Here is a 21,557-nt window from a genome sequence, read left to right as displayed (position 1 = left end):
CCAGCCGATATACGGTCTTCTGAATAAGCCCTTAAAGAGAGGCCTCTGGAGATACAGGTGCCTAAAACACTGTGACAAGCAGCCCAGAGTGGCAGACCTCTGCCAACTAGCTATTGACCGATCCAGAGGATTTTTTTTTGTTTTTAACTTGACTTCCCCCCCACCCACCCCCCATTATAAAAATTTACGTTTTGTTTTACGAGGATACAATAATTTGAACCTTTGTAGAGATGAGCCAACGTACTCGTTTAGGGCGATTTCGCAATCGAGCACCGCTTTTTTCAAGTAACTGACTACTCGGGCGAAAAGATTCGGGGGGAGGGGGGGTGGGGGGTGGAGCTCCCCCTCCCCCTCTGCAACCCCCCGCATCTTTTCACCCGAGTAGTCAGTTACTTGAAAAAAGTGGTGCTCAATTGCGAAGCCCCCCTAAACAAGTACGTTCGCTCATCTCTAAACTTTGCCATTGGCAAATTGTATTGATCTAATAATTATTTCTATTACTCCTCATACAATGTAAGCCCATTTAGATCACTAGTGAGTCCTGCCATAGTCCACAAAAACTCAAATATTAGATTTGATTAAAAAAATAAAATGTATTCTCTGCTGTTTTATTCAATCTGGGGACTCAAATATACACAGCTCTTCTTTTTTTCCTTCCAGGGGGTCATATTCTTCTTCTCTGTTTTACTGGAGGTGCAGATTGGGTGGCAACCACAGTGGCCTCTGGTGTGGAGGATTCAGACACCTGAGAAAATAGGGTTAATCATTTTTTTTCAGTTATTTCAGTCCACTGTTTAATATTTAAAAACAAAAAACCACACACCTTTATCACTTATCCACAGGTGATAAATATCTGATCACTTTGAGGCTCATAGCTTAGACCTCCACTAATCACTAGAATGTAGATCCAGAGCCCTACTTCCACTCTGATTGCATCAGCACCAAATACTGAACAGAGTAGCAGCACACATGCTTAACGTGTACCAGTTGGTACACGAGTCTGGCCATTATATAGCTTGTGCCCTGCATTTTCCCTCTGCAGGGTGTAAATCTGATTCTCCATCCTCTCAGGACTAGGGAGAGGGGCAGCTGCTGTGTTCTTTAAACTGTACACAAAGAAACACAGAGATTCTGGTCTTTAACTGTCTGTCACACACATACACAGCATCATCATGCAGGAGTGTACAGATTTAGTGGTGTACATGTGTATATACAGTACCAGATAGCCCTGCATTAGCTCCAGCATTCACGTCTTTGTGCAAGTGTCTCTCCTTTCCCCTCCTCTGTGCATACAGTTCAGTGAGCATGGTAAGTAATCTCTCTGCTCTGCCATGCTAGTGTTCTTTATCAATCAGGTGAGAGCAGTCAGTGAACAGTCAGGTAGGGGGAAAGGCAGATAACACTTCAGAAGGAACTTTCAACACAATTCTGACAGCAGCATTTAAAGTGTTAACAGTTCCAACGAGCGGCGCGGCTCGTCGGAACTGCTGCCGCTGGGTGTCTGTTGTAAGAAACAGCCTGCACCCGACGTTGTATGAAGAAGGATCCACATGCAGTCCCCTCCATACAACCATTTGTTCAGACATACGAACAACTGTACTTGTGAACAGACTCCTGGAACGGAAGCTATTCGCAAGTAGGGGAGTATCTGTAAAGTAAATAGCAGTTTTGCTAATTATCACACTGGCTGTCACACAAACGTTTGAGAATTAGTGTTCATTGAACCACCAATCCATACAAACCCCTTCTCACCGAAGTTGGGTTGAACAAGAATGTGGAACTTGGGGTCCCCATTCTATTGGCTAGTAGGGCCCCCAGTGATCATACATTCATCACCTATCCTGTTGATATGTGCTAATTAACCTCTTAATATATTTTCATAGTAATCAGAATTCAGTTTCTCTGATACAGAGCATCAAATGCACTGCATAGCCATAGAGTTAAATGGCAGCATTCTGGCTGCCTTTAGTCACCACTAGAGGGAGCTTGCTGCATACAGCTTATACATTGAAGTCAATAATAAAACTGTATGCAGTGGGTGTCTGTTCTACAATGTCCATAATAATTGCTTCAGCTCTTTGCCCTATACGCAATATAAAAAAAAAAACTAAAAAAAAACACAACACAAACAAACAAGTACTCAGTTTTGCATGAGCCCATGTCAGCACTCAGAGACAGTTTCCCATTTGGACAGAAAACAGAAACCCCCTAGATCTCTTTAAAAGTGGGAACACCCTTCACCTCCTTAGTTACAAGATTCCGTTTACTGTTGGAGGGCTTTTCTTTTTTATATTTTTATGTGAAATTAGGCTAAAGTTAGGAGGTTTTATAGCTTTATCATGAACGAACTCCCAACAGAATGCAGGAAGGAAAAAAAAAAAAGGGCTTTGTCCACTGGTCTTCTCATTGAAGACCACGTTCAGGCTCCAAGATCACAGGCCCACAGCTAAACTCCGAAGACATAAGTCAAACCTTAGGTCATAAGTAGGGCCGGGAGGCCACAAGTCACAGGCACAGCATAAAGCCAGAGGCAAAAGCTCCGCGGCCACAAGACTATAGACGCCACAAGCCCCAGGCAATGAACAGAGACTACGGTATATAGGCCAGGCTCAGAGGCCATAGGTAAAACACCGAAGCTAAAGCACAAAGGCCATTAGGCAAATTATACAGACTATTAAGCAAAGCCCAAAAGCTTACAGGTAGAGTGCAAATGCCATTAAGCAAAGCCTAAAAGACTCATTTTAGGCCAAATCATACAAGGCTATGTAGGCCACAGCTCACAAAACTGTAGGCAATAAGCCATAGATAAAGCACTGGGGTTTATAAGCCCAACGACTAAAAACCCAGAAGGCTATTAGCCATAGGTCAAGCCTAGAGGCTATCAACCCTAGGCAAAGGTCGTACAAGTCCTGGGTCTGGGGGTATTGAGCGCACATCGAGCCATCCCCATAATTTTTCATTCATGCAGGGTTAAGTCAAAGGCAGAGTCCAAACCCTTAATTAGGGTAATTTCGACTCTGGACTGACTGGAGATCCTCTCTGAAAACGTTCAACTCTTCCTCGGCTCCGACTAGATAAAGCACAAACCTCTGATCCTGGTGCATCACCACAGGGAGTACCCCACCATCACAGGGAGTTCCCAATCACCACTGAAGGGTCCTCCCATAACTCTCGGAGCAGGATCCCAAGAGGTAGAGAAAGAAACTATCCTTCATCCCCTCCAGAGAGCGGAGCGCCCAACACCTTCTGCAGGAGACAAGAGGAAGATTCCAACCCTTTCCCTGTGGAGACTTACACCAGACGGGTGACCTCTCATGCCACAGAGTTTGGAGCGAGGAACTGCAGTCTGCTATCTTTAGAGATGTGGAAGAATCATTGAAAGGTAGCCAAGCAGCTACCTCATTTTCCAATCTGTCCCATGGACAGGAAGTGAAAAGTGTTCCCGGCTTTAAAGAGATCTGGGAGGTTCCTGTTCGAATGGGAAGCGGTCTCTCATAGGCATAATGGGAAAGCCCTAAATTCCCTAAAGAAGGATGTTGGCATTTCTTTGTAACAATTATAAGGCGCTTCTAGGATCGCCCCTATATACGCACCACTTTTAGTTTTCCTCTTATTAATTTGGCAGATGTGTTCAGGGAATCGTCTTCAAAGTCTAATTTTGGCAGTTCGGGTAGCTTTGGTCCTATTACAACCTCCGGAGAGTCAGAAAGATATAGAGAACGTGCCAGGCTCTCCTCTCGCTTCCTCTGCCTTTCTTGAAGCTGGGTAGTCCTTGGCATAAACCTTGCAGGGTTACTTCCCATAATGTTTTGCGTTGGAATGATTGTTTCTTCTACTCTGGCACAGGGTGGGGGGTGAATAGTGTTCCCAGAAGACAGGTTTCTTAAATAAGAGACTGATGGAGATGGAGATCTATATTCCTGGTGAGGTCCAGGGGGCATGGATGGAAAGTCATCAGGCGGAGGAGTGGGGCGCCAGCTGGAGGTGCCCTCAAAGTTTGACTCCACAGGAACAAACACAGAACTGGACTTCTCAGGAATGTCTTTTCTTTTCTTTGTTCCTTGGCAGTCTTTGAAAACAACATATGGATGTTAGGGTTTAGAGAGAGCTCAGTACAGTGTAAGTGCAACTAACATGAGACAGGTAAACTAGACAGGTATTGAGAGGTCTGTACCCATCTATTATACTACAGATGATACTAGTATATGAGTGAATTATATACAAGAATATACCTCCTATAATACTGCCCCCCACGTACAAGAATATACCTCCTATAATACTGCCCCCCACGTACAAGAATATACCTCCTATGATACTGCTCCCCACGTACAAGAATATACCTCCTATGATACTGCTCCCCACGTACAAGAATATACCTCCTATGATACTGCCCCCCTATGTACAAGAATATACCTCCTATAATACTGCCCCCCTATGTACAAGAATATACCTCCTATGATACTGCCCCCCTATGTACAAGAATATACCTCCTATAATACTGCCCCCCTATGTACAAGAAACTAACTACTATAATACTGCCCCCCTATGTACAAGAATATACCTCCTATAATACTGCCCCCCTATGTACAAGAATATACCTCCTATAATACTGCCCCCCTATGTACAAGAATATACCTCCTATAATACTGCCCCCCTATGTACAAGAATATACCTCCTATAATACTGCCCCCAAATGTACAAGAACATAACTACTATAATACTGCCCCTATGTACAAGAACATAACTACTATAATACTGCCCCTATGTACAAGAACATAACTACTATAATACTGCCCCTATGTACAAGAACATAACTACTATAATACTGCCCCTATGTACAAGAACATAACTACTATAATACTGCCCCTATGTACAAGAACATAACTACTATAATACTGCCCCTATGTACAAGAACATAACAACTATAATACTGCCCCCAAATGTACAAGAACATAACTACTATAATACTGCTCCCTATGTACAAGAACATAACTACTATAATACTGCCCCTATGTCCAAGAATATAACTACTATAATACTGCCCCCTATGTACAAGAATATAACTACTATCATACTGACCCCTATGTCCAAGAATATAACTACTATAATACTGCCCCTATGTACAAGAACATAACAACTATAATACTGCCCCCAAATGTACAAGAACATAACTACTATAATACTGCCCCCAAATGTACAAGAACATAACTACTATAATACTGCCTCCTATGTACAAGAATATAACTACTATAATACTGCTCCCTGTGTACAAGAATATAACTACTATAATACTGCCCCCATGTACAAGAATATAACTACTATAATACTGCCTCCTATGTACAAGAATATAACTACTATAATACTGCTCCCTATGTACAAGAATATAACTACTATAATACTGCCCCAATGTACAAGAATATAACTACTATAATACTGCCCCAATGTACAAGAATATAACTACTATAATACTGCCCCAATGTACAAGAATATAACTACTATAATACTGCCCCTATGTACAAGAATATAACTACTATAATACTGCCCCCTATGTACAAGAATATAACTACTATAATACTGCCCCCTATGTACAAGAATATAACTACTATAATACTGCCCCTATGTACAAGAATATAACTACTATAATACTGCTCCCTATGTACAAGAATATAACTACTATAATACTGCCTCCTATGTACAAGAATATAACTACTATAATACTGCCCCCTATGTACAAGAATATAACTACTATAATACTGCCCCTATGTACAAGAACATAACAACTATAATAGTGCCCCCAAATGTACAAGAACATAACTACTATAATACTGCCTCCTATGTACAAGAACATAACTACTATAATACTGCCCCCAAATGTACAAGAACATAACTACTATAATACTGCCTCCTATGTACAAGAATATAACTACTATAATACTGCTCCCTGTGTACAAGAATATAACTACTATAATACTGCCCCTATGTACAAGAATATAACTACTATAATACTGCTCCTATGTACAAGAATATAACTACTATAATACTGCTCCCTATGTACAAGAATATAACTACTATAATACTGCCCCAATGTACAAGAATATAACTACTATAATACTGCCCCAATGTACAAGAATATAACTACTATAATACTGCCCCCTATGTACAAGAATATAACTACTATAATACTGCCCCCTATGTACAAGAATATAACTACTATAATACTGCCTATGTACAAGAATATAACTACTATAATACTGCCTCCTATGTACAAGAATATAACTGCTATAATACTGCCCCCTATGTACAAGAATATAACTACTATAATACTGCTCCTATGTACAAGAATATAACTGCTATAATACTGCCCCCCATGTATAAGAATATAACTACTATAATACTGCTCCTATGTACAAGAATATAACTACTATAATACTGCCTATGTACAAGAATATAACTAGTATAATACTGCCCCCTATGTACAAGAATATAACTACTATAATACTGCCTCCTATGTACAAGAATACAACTACTATAATACTGCCCCCTATGTACAAGAATACAACTACTATAATACTGCCCCCTATGTACAAGAATACAACTACTATAATACTGCCCCCTATGTACAAGAATATAACTACTATAATACTGCCTCCTATGTACAAGAATGCAACTACTATAATACTGCTCCCTATGTACAAGAATATAACTACTATAATACTGCTCCCGATGTACAAGAATATAACTACAATAATACTGCCCCTTATGTACAAGAATATAACTGCTATAATACTGCCCCTATGTACAAGAATATAACTACTATAATACTGCCCCTCTGTACAATAATATAACTACTATAATACTGCCCCTATGTACAAGAATATAACTACTATAATACTGCCTCCTATGTACAAGAATGCAACTACTATAATACTGCCTCCTATGTACAAGAATACAACTACTATAATACTGCCCCCTATGTACAAGACTATAACTACTATAATACTGCCCCCTATCTACAAGAATATAACTACTATATAAAGTTCTTTAGAGCGATACTCCAGTTAGACAGGATTTGTAATACTGCCTCCTATGTACAAGAATACAACTACTATAATACTGCCCCCTATGTACAAGAATACAACTACTATAATACTGCCCCCTATGTACAAGAATACAACTACTATAATACTGCCCCCTATGTACAAGAATATAACTACTATAATACTGCCTATGTACAAGAATATAACTACTATAATACTGCCTCCTATGTACAAGAATGCAACTACTATAATACTGCTCCCTATGTACAAGAATATAACTACTATAATACTGCTCCCTATGTACAAGAATATAACTACAATAATACTGCCCCCTATGTACAAGAATATAACTACTATAATACTGCCTATGTACAAGAATATAACTACTATAATACTGCCTCCTATGTACAAGAATATAACTGCTATAATACTGCCCCCTATGTACAAGAATATAACTACTATAATACTGCTCCTATGTACAAGAATATAACTGCTATAATACTGCCCCCCATGTACAAGAATATAACTACTATAATACTGCTCCTATGTACAAGAATATAACTACTATAATACTGCCTATGTACAAGAATATAACTAGTATAATACTGCCCCCTATGTACAAGAATATAACTACTATAATACTGCCTCCTATGTACAAGAATACAACTACTATAATACTGCCCCCTATGTACAAGAATACAACTACTATAATACTGCCCCCTATGTACAAGAATACAACTACTATAATACTGCCCCATATGTACAAGAATATAACTACTATAATACTGCCTCCTATGTACAAGAATGCAACTACTATAATACTGCTCCCTATGTACAAGAATATAACTACTATAATACTGCTCCCTATGTACAAGAATATAACTACAATAATACTGCCCCTTATGTACAAGAATATAACTGCTATAATACTGCCCCTATGTACAAGAATATAACTACTATAATACTGCCCCTCTGTACAATAATATAACTACTATAATACTGCCCCTATGTACAAGAATATAACTACTATAACACTGCTCCCTATGTACAGAAATATATAACTACTATAATACTGCCCACCATGTACAAGAATATAACTACTATAATACTGCCTATGTACAAGAATATAACTACTATAATACTGCCTCCTATGTACAAGAATATAACTACTATAATACTGCCTCCTATGTACAAGAATGCAACTACTATAATACTGCCTCCTATGTACAAGAATACAACTACTATAATACTGCCCCCTATGTACAAGAATATAACTACTATAATACTGCCCCTATGTACAAGAATATAACTACTATATAAAGTTCTTTAGAGCGATACTCCAGTTAGACAGGATTTGTGATAACACTGACCGTTCTCAGCAGTTGCTCGCGCCATGTACAGTCTTCTGTATTTAAGTTTTTCTCTGGTTTCCTGAACGCTCTCAAACTCCGGGGCGTAGCAGATATGAAGCACTCCTCCAAAGAAGCTGCACTCATCTAACTTTCGTTTGGCTATTCTGCAAGGTAACGGGTGAGAGCGCGGTCTTACATCCTAATAAGAGGACTATAGGTCGAGTAAACAAAAATTATTAGGGATCATTGCACGTCATGAGCAGGAAGGGGTTCATGTGAAATACCGCACCTTTACAACATATAGATGGCATGGCAAGATTGTAGGTTCAAGTCCCCTCACAGGCTGCTGGAACAAATGACAGAGCTCAACACTCAATCACTTAGCTCCATCATCGGCTGCAGCAGCCTGTAAACAAACACCAGGCAAGGAGAACTGAGCAGTGGAGCGGTAGATGCAGTGGAGCTGGGAGAGGCGAATATATTTGTCTGCTAGGTTGTTGCATATTCCCCATTAAAAGCACTGAGAAGTTTTGAAGAAAATAGAAGAAACATCTTGGACAAGCCCTTTAAGTACCAAAATAGGCTGCATCCTTGAAGGGTGAAAGGGCACCCGCCACCTTAACAGAGGCCACAGTTTCCTCTTTTTTACCAACTTGTTATTAAATGCCACTAAGCACACATTCTTGGACCAACAAAACAGAACCCCACCTCCCCTCTGGCCTTTGTGAATCCAGCACTGTGACTTGGGATGTAGTCATAAAGCTGCTGACATGAGAACATTTGGATGGGACCAGTTTTGTGTGCTCCTTAAAGGGGCATACACTGCCAGATGGGCTTCTATGAGAGAAGCAGCGGCCACTGCTCAGCGCTCGGTGTATACTCTCCACTGTGGTTAACAGAAAGGATCTAACAGAGATAGTGAGAGGTGGATGAAAGCCAACAGTCTCAGCCCTTAATACATAAAGCAGCTGCCACCTGGCATTGTGCAGCTCACCGTGCACTCTGTATCCGCTGGAATTTAATGAGGTAGACTTCTGTGAACTCCTCGGCCGGGTATTCATCCAGAGGATTGTATTCTTCTATCACCCCATACAGTGCGAACTGCTCAACCAACTCCTTCATAACACCGATGGCCGGGACCCCCTGCACCAGCAAGTACTGAGACTCCAGATTAATGGTGTACACCTACAGCCAAGGGGACACAGCAAGTCACCGAATATCTCCAAACACTGAGACTGTGCCATGTATCAACAACCCACCAGATCATCATTATACAGTCTGTAAGTCACTGTGTACATACATTAACTCATCCTGTATAATACTCCAGAGCTGCACTCACTATTCTGCTGGTGGAAAGCGTAATGTAATATATGTATACAGGAACTGCACAAACAGAATAGTGAGTGCAGCTCTGGAGTATAATACAGGATGTAACTCAGGATCAGTACAGGAGAAGTAATGTAATGTATGTACACAGTGACTCCACCAGCAGAATAGTGAGTGCAGCTCTGGAGTATAATACAGGATGTAACTCAGGATCAGTACAGGATAAGTAATGTAATGTATACAGTGACTCCACCAGCAGGATAGTGAGTGCAGCTCTGGAGTATAATACAGGATGTAACTCAGGATCAGTACAGGATAAGTAATGTAATGTATGTACACAGTGACTCCACCAGCAGAATAGTGAGTACAGCTCTGAAGAATAATACAGGATGTAACTCAGGATCAGTACAAGATAAGTAATGTAATGTATGTACACAGTGACGTCACCAGCAGAATAGTGAGTGCAGCTTCTGGAGTTGGGTGTGTGCTGGTTAAAGGAGATGTCCCGAGGCAGCAAGTGGGGTTATACACTTCTGTATGGCCATAATAATGCACTTTGTAATATACATTGTGCATTAATTATGAGCCATACAGAAGTTATAAAAAGTTTTTTACTTACCTGCTCCGTTGCTAGCGTCCTCGTCTCCATGGTGCCGACTAATTTTTGGCCTCCGATGGCCAAATTAGCCGCGCTTGCGCAGTCCGGGTCTTCTGCTGTTCTCTATGGGGCTCCGTGTAGCTCCGTGTAGCTCCGCCCCGTCACGTGCCGATTCCAGCCAATCAGGAGGCTGGAATCGGCAGTGGACCGCACAGAAGAGCTGCGGTCCACGAAGATAGAGGATCCCGGCGGCCATCTTCAGCGGTAAGTATTGAAGTCACCGGACCGCCGGGATTCAGGTAAGCGCTGTGCGGGTGGTTTTTTTAACCCCTGCATCGGGGTTGTCTCGCGCCGAACGGGGGGGGGGTTTAAAAAAAAAAAAACCCGTTTCGGCGCGGGACATCTCCTTTAAGCTCTGCAACTTCCAGGGTGTGGTCAGAGAAGGAGGTTTTGCTGAGTTTGGATCCCAGAGAAGGTGCACTTTTCTGGGCTTTGTTGGACATGGAGTACCGCACCTCCTCCCCCCGGGGCCACTTGGGGGGAGGGAGGGAAGTGATGGCAATGGCGGCATCAGAGTCTTCCGAAAAAACTTTGCCACGGGTGGCAGAAAAGCCAGCAGCCCGCAAGAAGACAGGAGCTGCTGGAGGTAAGAAGAGACTGGGTCCGGGCCGTGGCTGCAGCAGCGTGGCTCCGTTTGTCAGCACGGCAGCTTCTGACAGCACCGGGAGTGAGATGGTTACGCGCAGCCAGACCCGCAGGAGAGCAGGTGAGCCGCAGATACCGGTAAGCACGGGAATGTGGAGTGACAAAAAGAAGGAGGAATCTGTGATTGAGCTGGCCTCCAAGCTGGCTAAAAACATCACCGACTACAACTTTGCAGGGAAAATGTTGGTGGTACAAAAAGGGAAGCTCCGTGACGCCAAAATGTTACTGGAGCAAAAAGCTTCTAAAGACAAACAGGCAGAAGCCAGGTCAGCGATAAAAAAGTGCAAAGACTGCATAAAGATGTGGGAAGCGGTGAGGGCAAAGATCCTGGAGGAGAGCGGGCCCTTTAAAGAAAAAATTCTGAACGACGACCGGTTTGCTAAGATGGCGGCAAGGTGCAGTGACCACGAGCAGACCGAGTCAAGTGATGGTGAAGCCTCAGATGAAGAGTTTGAGGATGTGCAGGAGACCCTGGAGCAGCCTGTGTGCTCTCAAGACTTGGCACCAACGCCCAGAGGCACTACAAGTCCCAGAGGCAAGCTACCTGAAGAGATTGCGCTGCCTTCCACCTCAGGGGAATCTGAGGTGGAGGAAAGAACAGGGAGATTGCAGCTACAGAAGACCCCGCAGCCGGAAGCCTCTGTACATATGGAGGGCTTCATGTTTGGCGACGAGTTGCCAGAGCAGGACACAAAGATAAAGAGAAAGAAAAAGAAACCGGAGAAGCTGCAGGAAAAGCTTGTGTTCGTTCCTGGGAGCTCTGGTCTGGCTGCAAAGTCGGATCAGAGTTCTGACCCCAAAAACCCCCCTGGCTCGGGCTCTGTGGTGGGCCTGGAGCGGGAAGTTGGGGAGAAAAGGGCCCAGCTGGTCAGACCCCCTGTCCCTGTGCTAGTTGGTAACAAGGGCAAGGAGATCAGTAAGAAAGGTGCAGTAAAGGCCAGTACAGATGCAGGTCGCGGTACCGGCAAGGAGGGTGGCAGCGGTGCCACTAATGCAGCAAGTGCTGCCTGTGATGCGGAGGGGGCTGTGGACCTAAAATCTGGGGTCTCCCATAATTTGGGAGCAAGTCAGGCCGGATCCCGCGCCTCCAGTGATGCGGAGGCAAAAAAGAAAAAAAGAAAAAGTAAAAACACAAGCAAAAATCCGGAGGTTTTACCATCTACCTCTGGAGAGGCCAGGACCCATGGACCACATGATCCAAGGAAAAAAGTGGTAGATCCGGGGATGAATGTGCGAGAGCGTGCGGCAGATGTAAGGGACAAGGCCGAGGGTACACGTTCCTCTGCAGTTGCTGGGCCTCCAGGCACCTCGGGTACCCCTGGCGGCCAGGAATCTGGAGGCCCAGGGGATAAGGTAGTTAGGCCAGAGGGGTCATGGGGTCCAGTCGCCCCTCCGGCGGCGACAACACCTGGTAGGAGTTATGCCAGTGTCGCCGCTGGAGGGGAGGGGTCCTCCTTGTCTCCAGGCTCTAGGGAGGGCGTTTTGCAACAGCGTCTCTTGGAGGCTTTACGGAAGGGGGAGAGTACAATCACAGTTGGAGGAAGAGAGGTGGATCTATCTCTCTGGAAAGAGAGACATGGCTTGGGTGCCTTCCGAGAGCAAAGGGGGGAAACCGTATGGTCCCTACCGACACCCGGGCAGGACGCAGGTCGTAGGAATGTGGTCCGTCTTCGTTGGAGAGGCAATGATGCATGCCCCCCGAGGGCAAGGGTAGTGGAGCTTCTGCTGAAGATGGGCTTCAGGGCGGTTGACATCTTTGCCCTGATCCATCCCTACGGCACGTCTGAGTTTGACATCAGTTTCGTTCGCCCAGAGGGCCTAGAAATCTTCTGGGGGAATTACGAGCTGGTGAAAAACGAGCCCGGTTGGCGAGACTTTGCCATCCAGGTGGTGTCTCGCCAGAACGGTATCAAGAAGGTGACCGTTTTGACTCGTAATGAGTCACTTTCTTGCTTTGACATCATGACGTGGCTCAGTAGGTACGGAGAGGTGACGGAGATGCCCCAAAAGAACAGGGATGAGCACGGCATATGGTCTGGGGCCTGGACGTTTATGGTCAAGCTGAAGCGTTTAGGAAACTCAGTGGCTCACATACCATCTGCAGCCTTCCTCGGCAGGGATCGTATCTTGGCCTTTTACCAGGGGCAGCCGAAGCTCTGCCACAGGTGCGGCGACCCCTCACACTTGAGCGCCGCTTGTAAGACCTTGAAGTGCGCTCTGTGTGGGGGTCTGGGTCATCTAGCCGCCTCCTGTGCGGAGATTAGGTGTAACCTGTGTGGTGACCTCGGTCACCCGTTTAGTCGCTGCCCACGTTCCTTTGCCAATGCGGTCTCAGCACCTACTGATGGGGGTCATGATGTGGCCTCTGGGGGTGAGGGGACCAGCAGAGGTGGAGGAGCTCAGGAGCCAGTGAAGAACCGCCAAAAGACGCCTGCGGAGCAGAGGCGTCAGGAGAAACGCAGACGGAGCAGGGAGCTGACAGGAGCGCCCACAGCAGGTGGGTCGATGGTGGCCCCTGTTCCAGAAGCAAATCTCGCGGCTGAGGCTTTGAGGGACAGCGATTTAGATGAAGAGGACAGGAGGATCCAGAGGGAGGAGACCAACTCTGCAGATTCCTCCCACTGTGAAAGTGTGGATGAGGAAGGCAAGAGGTGGCTAGAGAAACGGCGTAAGCTAGGTGCCACGAGGAGGAAACGAAGGGGGGATTCAAGATCTTCTCCCACCCCGGGCCAAGTACTGGAAGGAAAAGCCTGCTCACCTCCAGTTGGACTCTCCAATAGGTTCCGAGCCCTCCAAGACATCTCTTCCTCCTCTTCTGAGGGGGAGGCGGAGGGCAAGGTCCCTAGGGCAAAGGAAGGGTCAACAGGGGGTGCTGAGTCTCCACCTCGTGAAGGCATAGTTCCTTCCGGGGTGGAGGCTACTCTGGAGCCTGGAAACAAGGACGACGGGGTCGGGGGATCCCCTGCTATGGACACAACTGTGTCCAAAAAAAGAGGTAAGGGGCTTTCCTCTGACCCCGAGGAAGCGGGTGTGAGGAAGAAAGCCATCTAATTTAATCACTCATGATGGCGGCACCCACTCCGCTGACTCTGGCATCAATTAACGTTGCCAGCATTAAGTCTGATACGGCTAGATTTGCGGCCTTTGATTTTCTCGGCCGCGTTGAAGCCGACATTTTATTTTTGCAGGAGACCAGGCTGTCTGACTTGGCAGCCGTACATAAGGCAAAAAGGGAGTGGAGGTCAGGCCCTTCCTACTGGTCTCTTGCGGCCGAGCCGTATAGCGGAGTGGCGGTTCTTTTTACCGCAGCGGTTGAATGCCGACGAGTTATTGAATTAGAAATGGGAAGGTGCCTGATCTTAGATGTCCTCATGAAGGGACAAGAATTGAGACTTGTCAACATCTACGGTCCCCAGTCAAAAAAGGACAGGAAGAGTCTCTTTATGAGGATCAAGCCCTACCTTTTTACCAGCCGCCAAGTTGTCTTTGGAGGTGACTTTAATGCAGTCACAAGAGCCCGCGATAGGGGAGGCTCTGGAGACAGGCGGTTGACTTTTGACAGCGTCGCACTTAATAGCATAGCTAGCGAGGCTCGCCTGGTGGATGTCCACATCCGGCACACCCCAGGCCACGAGGGGTTCACCTATTATAGAGGTCAGAGCAGGTCTAGAATAGACAGGTTTTATTTGAAGGAGGAAGCCATCTCTTCACCAGTGTCCGTTGTTGAGGTGGAATTCTCCGACCACTGTCTAATATTGTTTTCTCTGAATGTTGCAGAGACCCCCCGGATGGGCAGAGGTTTTTGGAGACTGAATTCATCACTCCTGGAGGAAGCAGAGATAAGACAGTCCTTTGAGGATTTTCTGCAGAGCCAGGTACCATTACTGGATCTCTGTAGCAGTAAGTCAGAGTGGTGGGAGATGTTCAAAAGGAGGGCGGCGAGGTTCTTCCGAGAGCTCTCCAACCTCAGATGCCTGGACAGGTACCGCCTGTACAACGGCCTGAGGAGGAAACTCGAACATCTCGTTTCGACTGGAGGTAGCCGCGAGGAGATCTCCAGAGTGAAATCTTTGCTCAAGAAGTGCCAGTATGACAGACACGCATCCTTGGTTTTTGAGAGGGATTTCGGGAAGTACCGCTCGCCCGACCCTTACAGAAACTGTAGGATGTCAGTGAATAGTAAAGTGGTCACTGGACTGATCGATAGTACAGGATCCCTGAATCGATCCAGATCAGGGATTTTGGAGGTCGTCAGATCCTACTACTCGCAACTCTTGGGAAAGAGGGATCTAGATTCGGAAGTAATGTCGGCTTTCCTGGCTGAAACTGTCCCTGAGCCGGGGGTAGACACCTCTCTTGATGTTTTGACAGGAGAGATCAGAATAGAGGAAGTTAAACTGGCGATTGATGGGCTCCGGCTCAAAAAATCGCCAGGACCGGACGGACTAACATCCGAGTATTATAAGACCTTCAAGGACCTCTTGAGTCCCCTCTTGACGGAGGTATTAAATGAGTGTCTTTCCTCGGGCACTCTGCCAAAGTCAATGAGGAGGTCAGCTTTGATCCTTCTGTCAAAGGGTAAAGACTCGAGCCGTATTGAGAACTGGCGTCCCATAGCACTTCTCAATACGGACAGGAAGGTTCTGGCAAAAGTGCTGTTTAATCGGTTGGTCAAGTTTGCACCCCGGCTCCTCTCGGGCGCCCAGCATTGCTCTGTTCCAGGCCGTAGCACCTTTAGCGCTGTTCTTGGTGTCCGGGAGGCAGTGGAGCAGGGTAGGGCTGGTCACTGGGAGGGGTACTTGCTGTCCTTGGACCAGGCCAAAGCGTTTGATCGGGTTAACCACGAGTACCTCTGGTCAGTCCTTCTGAGATACGGCTTGCCAGTGGGGTTTGTTGATTGGCTGCGAACATTGTATGCAGGGGCTGAGACTTTCCCGCTGGTGAACGGTTGGCTTGGCCGCCCTTTTAAGGTGGGGTCCGGTGTCCGTCAGGGCTGTCCTCTAAGTCCCCTGTTGTATGTGTTTGCGATAGATCCCTTCCTTAGGAGGGTTGATTGTGGACCTATAGCAGGGGTCGGGATGGACCGGGTGGTGCCGGAGGCTACCCTGAGGGCAGTGGCATACGCCGATGATGTCACGCTCTTCGTATCCTCAAGGGAGGAGGCGGAGTTTGTGTTGTCAGAGGTGGATGGCTACTCAGAGGCATCTGGGTCCAGGGTCAACTGGGATAAGTGCGAAAGTCTCTGGTTAGGAAGGGGGGATCCTGTGTTTGATCTCCCGGACACTCTTCCGGTGCCCCAGACTTCAGCAAAAGTTCTTGGCATCAAATTTGGCCAGGGGGATTACCCCATGCAAAATTGGGTAGACAGGCTGGACGGTGCCACTCACAAGGTCAATCAGTGGAAGGGTTGGTCTTTAACCCTTCGGGAAAGAGTTAGCTTGATCAAAACATACCTGCTCCCTTTATTCATCTACCTGGGCAGCGTATGCATTTTGCCAGAGCCTCTCTGGACCCGGGTCTACAACCTGTTCTTCCTAATGTTGTGGGGGAACAGGTTGAACCTGATCAGGAGAGATGTTACATACCGCACGAGGAGACTAGGGGGGTTGTCTATGGTCAACCCTGTGGTGTTTCTTGTAGACACCTTTTTTAAGATCAACATAGGCAACCTCTGGCAAGAGAGGGCTCCTCCGTGGGTCTACTCCTGCCGGGGATGGTTTCGGCCCTTCTTCCAGGAATGGGAGACAGGAGGGCGAGTGAAGGACCTTCGCACGCAGCACGGACATCTCCCGGCTTACGCTACCTTGGTTCTGAAGGTGATACGCCGGTGGGGTCTGGGGATGTGGGAGATCAGGACTCTGACGAGGAGGCTCCTCGACGAAAGAGTCCTGTTGACCCATTTCCAGAAGCCCCTGGCGCTCAAGGACTGCCCAAGTCGGGACCTGGAGGGAGGGTTACGTTTACTGAATTCAACCCGGGTCCCCTTGAAGTTTTGGGACTTGGCTTGGCGCTGCTTTCACGGGAGACTGTATGTAAGGGGTAACTTGAAGAGCAGGCCTCTGATTGACAGGGGTTGCCCCCGTCAGGAGTGCAGCGACGTGCTGGAAAGCATGGAGCATTTCCTGCTTCAGTGCCCCTTTAATACAGAGGTATACCAACGGGTAGGGGTCTCCATAGGCTGGCATCAGCTGGCACACCTCTCCTATGCGGAGTGGGCTTATGGAGCCTTCAGAGGCCTTGGTGGCAGGGACCGCTGCACTTTATTTCTAGTTAGCCTAGTGGTCAGGTTCCACATCTGGAGTGCACGGTGCCTGATTTCGACGGAACTGAAAGTCCTCCCCGTGGACACGGTATGTAGGAACATCCTGGGTGACCTGGTGAAGATGCGTTCTTTGGAGTATGAGAGGCTGGGCACATCTAAAGCTTCTCTCCTATGGAGAGGGCTTGTATTTCGTTAGGGACAGTCTTTTCTTAATCTTCTAGGGGCAGAGTAGGGAGAGAATAGGGACAGGATAGGGAAAGAGGAGGGATAGGGCAGGGACAGTTTTCCATGAAGGGTCAGACTGAGGGGCAGACTAAGGACAGTCTAGGGCAAATTAGGGAGAGAATAGGGACACCTTTTTAAATTCAAGGGATAGAACATTGTGATGTCTGTGCCCGGCTTATCACCTCCAATCCCGGTGGGGGGCTGTGAGTGCACCATGAAGCTTTTTGTTTTGGTATGGGCAAAATGGAATGAAGTAGGGCTGCAGGAGAGCCGACCTTAGGCTTTCGGGTTATGTATATAGTATATATTATGTATGTTGGTTGGAGTGTATTATGCTTTTGTATATATTGTATATTGTATATATTCACGTTCTGGGTGGTAGGTAGGTTGGGTGGGGAGTTGGGGGGAGAGGGATTCACGCCTCGAGCCGTAGCCTGGCACGTCCCGAACATTGAACTCTGGGCACGGACTGGTGGAGCGGGCATGGCCCCCAGGCTGCGGCAGGCACAGTGTGCTATTTCCTAAAAAAAAACAAAAAAAAAAAACCCTGGTGTGGCTTGGCACATCCTGAACTAAGAACTCTGGGCATGGACTGGTGGAGCAGGCTTGGCCCCCAAGCTGCACTGGGGACCCAAAAAAAAAAAACAAAAAAAAACAAAAAAAAAAAAACCAAGCATATTTTTAGTTAGTTATTTATGCCAGTTGGCTCGGTCTTTCTGTTTGAATTTGCTTATTTATGTTGCTGTTTCAGTTATTTATGCTGTTTATGTTCTTGCTTCCATTTGTTCTGTGTGGGTACAGTGCGGTACGGCTGGACCTGGAGTTATAGTTTACAGGGTTTATGTAGTTATAGTTTCCTTAGTTTTATATTTTAGGTATATAGTTGTATATTGTGTTATATGTTGAGTGTGTATGTGTGTGGGTGTGTACGTCGGGGAGGAAACCCGGATATGGACATTTTACTTTGTTTATGGATCACGGACTGTGGGGGAAGGGCCTAATATTGCTTTATATGGTTATTCTTATTGTTACAGTTTGTCTTTGTTGTGTTTTTTACTTTTATAATAAAAGATATACAGGATGTAACTCAGGATCAGTACAGGATACGTAATGTAATGTATGTACACAGTGACTCCACCAGCAGAATAGTGAGTGCAGCTCTGGAGTATAATACAGGATGTAACTCAGGATCAGTACAGGATAAGTAATGTAATGTATGTACACAGTGACTCCACCAGCAGAATAGTGAGTGCAGCTGTGGAGTATAATACAGGATGTAACTCAGGATCAGTACAGGATAAGTAATGTAATGTATGTACACAGTGACTCCACCAGCAGAATAGTGAGTGCAGCTGTGGAGTATAATACAAGATGTAACTCAGGATCAGTACAGGATAAGTAATGTAATGTATACAGTGACTCCACCAGCAGGATAGTGAGTGCAGCTCTGGAGTATAATACAGGATGTAACTCAGGATCAGTACAGGATAAGTAATGTAATGTATACAGTGACTCCACCAGCAGGATAGTGAGTGCAGCTCTGGAGTATAATGCAGGATGTAACTCAGGATCAGTACAGGGTAATGTAATGTAATGTATGTACACAGTGAGTCCACCAGCAGAATAGTGAGTGCAGCTCTGGAGTATAATACAGGATGTAACTCAGGATCAGTACAGGATAAGTAATGTAATGTATGTACACAGTGACTCCACCAGCAGAATAGTGAGTGCAGCTCTGGAGTATAATACAGGATGTAACTCAGGAGCAGTACAGGATAAGTAATGTAAAAGTATATACGCAGTGACTCCACCAGCAGAATAGTGAGTACAGCTCTGAAGAATAATACAGGATGTAACTCAGGATCAGTACAAGATAAGTAATGTAATGTATGTACACAGTGACTCCACCAGCAGAATAGTGAGTGCAGCTCTGGAGTATAATACAGGATGTAACTCAGGATCAGTACAGGATAAGTAATGTAATGTATGTACACAGTGACTCCACCAGCAGAATAGTGAGTGCAGCTGTGGAGTATAATACAGGATGTAACTCAGGATCAGTACAGGATAAGTAATGTAATGTATGTACACAGTGACTCCACCAGCAGAATAGTGAGTGCAGCTGTGGAGTATAATACAAGATGTAACTCAGGATCAGTACAGGATAAGTAATGTAATGTATACAGTGACTCCACCAGCAGGATAGTGAGTGCAGCTCTGGAGTATAATACAGGATGTAACTCAGGATCAGTACAGGATAAGTAATGTAATGTATACAGTGACTCCACCAGCAGGATAGTGAGTGCAGCTCTGGAGTATAATGCAGGATGTAACTCAGGATCAGTACAGGGTAATGTAATGTAATGTATGTACACAGTGAGTCCACCAGCAGAATAGTGAGTGCAGCTCTGGAGTATAATACAGGATGTAACTCAGGATCAGTACAGGATAAGTAATGTAATGTATGTACACAGTGACTCCACCAGCAGAATAGTGAGTGCAGCTCTGGAGTATAATACAGGATGTAACTCAGGAGCAGTACAGGATAAGTAATGTAAAAGTATATACGCAGTGACTCCACCAGCAGAATAGTGAGTACAGCTCTGAAGAATAATACAGGATGTAACTCAGGATCAGTACAAGATAAGTAATGTAATGTATGTACACAGTGACGTCACCAGCAGAATAGTGAGTGCAGCTCTGGAGTATAATACAGGATGTAACTCAGGATCAGTACAGGATACGTAATGTAATGTATGTACACAGTGACTCCACCAGCAGAATAGTGAGTGCAGCTCTAGAGTATAATACAGGATGTAACTCAGGATCAGTACAGGATAAGTAATGTAATGTATACAGTGACTCCACCAGCAGGATAGTGAGTGCAGCTCTAGAGTATAATACAGGCTGTAACTCAGGATCAGTACAGAATAAGTAATGTAATGTATATACACAGTGACTCCACCAGCAGAATAGTGAGTGCAGCTCTGGAGTATAATACAGGATGCAACTCAGGATCAGTACAGGATAAGTAATGTAATGTATGTACACAGGGACTCCACCAGCAGAATAATGAGTACAGCTCTGGAGTATAATACAGGATGTAACTCAGGATCAGTATAGGATAAATAATGTAATGTATGTACACAGTGACTCCACCAGCAGAACACTGAGTGCAGCTCTGGAGTATAGTGCTGGTTTTGAAGTCTGGATGGGTAATGTGTATATTTGGCCTCCGCTGCAGTCGGTAGGTGTACGGTGTCTGCTAACATACTACTGGAAGGCTTTTCATCAATACAGAGATGATTCTGGCGACTGTCCGCTAACATTAGTGTAACTTCCGGGGAAGGAGCTGAATGCACAGCACTTCCATCTCCCTGTACAAGAGGGGGCTATAGAGCAGCCTTCTCCCTGATCATTACATGGGCTCCGGTACAAGGAACTGGATGGAAGATAATCGTTATCCGCGGGCTATTTGTTGTAGCACTACAAGCCGCTTGTCATCCCTCATGTTGGGACTTGTAGTGCCGCAAGAACATCCGTGCCGGTGTCAGTGCTCTTAGAACTCCACGTACTTTGACTGCTCTCGGCTTCCGTCCATCACGGTACTTGGCGCGGGAGGCGCAGATCTTCCGCTGTTCGTGATGTGGATGCACTTCTAGTTGAGAACGGGGATCCGACATTTTTCATTCGGGGAAACAAAACACTCCAGTCTGTTTATAACGACCACGTCCGACTAGCTGCACAAAAGACCGTATTACTGTCCGCACATCAAGGAGCCATTTTACTGAAGGCAGTTGATTAGATTGTAAAGCTCTTGGTCTTCGAAAAAATGGCCGCCACGGAAGGCGCAGTGTTTAGAAGCGGAGACACTTTTGTGTAGCGCAAGTCACTCTCTAGGAACCCGGAAGTAGCTGCTAAAAATTTGATTGGACGGAAGGATCCACCATCCAGAATACTGCGGGGGGAATACAGTGTTAGTTGTTACTAAATTTAAAAATCCGTTCTTCGCACCAACGTGATACTTTTGGCATTTTGCTTATGAAGAGTAT

The 21,557-nt window shown here is 45.6% G+C and overlaps 2 protein-coding genes across 2 annotated transcripts; one reads left to right on the top strand and one right to left on the bottom strand.

The window, feature by feature from the left end:
• Positions 1-592: 592 nt before the first annotated feature.
• Positions 593-21,332, bottom strand: RBM48 (RNA binding motif protein 48). Its single transcript, XM_066585769.1, has 5 exons — positions 21,081-21,332; positions 9,384-9,574; positions 8,408-8,553; positions 3,594-4,069; positions 593-745 (listed from the first exon to the last, which is right to left on the bottom strand). The coding sequence occupies exons 1-5, from the start codon at positions 21,186-21,188 to the stop codon at positions 665-667; spliced, it is 1,002 nt and encodes a 333-aa protein (XP_066441866.1). The 5' UTR covers positions 21,189-21,332; the 3' UTR covers positions 593-664.
• On the top strand, positions 10,875-14,597 carry LOC136587014 (uncharacterized). Its single transcript, XM_066585420.1, has 2 exons — positions 10,875-13,887; positions 13,935-14,597. The coding sequence occupies exons 1-2, from the start codon at positions 10,875-10,877 to the stop codon at positions 14,015-14,017; spliced, it is 3,096 nt and encodes a 1,031-aa protein (XP_066441517.1). The 3' UTR covers positions 14,018-14,597.
• Positions 21,333-21,557: the final 225 nt, after the last annotated feature.

Source organism: Eleutherodactylus coqui, chromosome 12 (genome assembly GCF_035609145.1).
Source record: "Eleutherodactylus coqui strain aEleCoq1 chromosome 12, aEleCoq1.hap1, whole genome shotgun sequence".
In the NCBI taxonomy this organism is placed as follows: Eukaryota; Metazoa; Chordata; class Amphibia; order Anura; family Eleutherodactylidae; genus Eleutherodactylus; species Eleutherodactylus coqui.
The sequence above is the reverse complement of the archived record's forward strand: the minus strand, read 5'-3'. Positions and strand labels throughout refer to the sequence as shown.

What these genes read in the sequence shown, in the direction of transcription:
- LOC136587014 (XM_066585420.1), top strand. Translation starts at nt 10,875, where the DNA reads ATGGCGGCATCAGAGTCTTCCGAAAAAACTTTGCCACGGGTGGCAGAA. An exon ending in AAAGGAAGGGTCAACAGGGG is followed by an intron (nt 13,888 to 13,934) that starts GTGCTGAGTCTC and finishes TCCGGGGTGGAG; the next exon opens with GCTACTCTGGAGCCTGGAAA.
- RBM48 (XM_066585769.1), bottom strand. Translation starts at nt 21,188, where the DNA reads ATGTCGGATCCCCGTTCTCAACTAGAAGTGCATCCACATCACGAACAG. An exon ending in GGAAGCCGAGAGCAGTCAAA is followed by an intron (nt 9,575 to 21,080) that starts GTACGTGGAGTT and finishes CCTTGGCTGTAG; the next exon opens with GTGTACACCATTAATCTGGA. An exon ending in GCGAGCAACTGCTGAGAACG is followed by an intron (nt 4,070 to 8,407) that starts GTCAGTGTTATC and finishes TTGTTTTCAAAG; the next exon opens with ACTGCCAAGGAACAAAGAAA.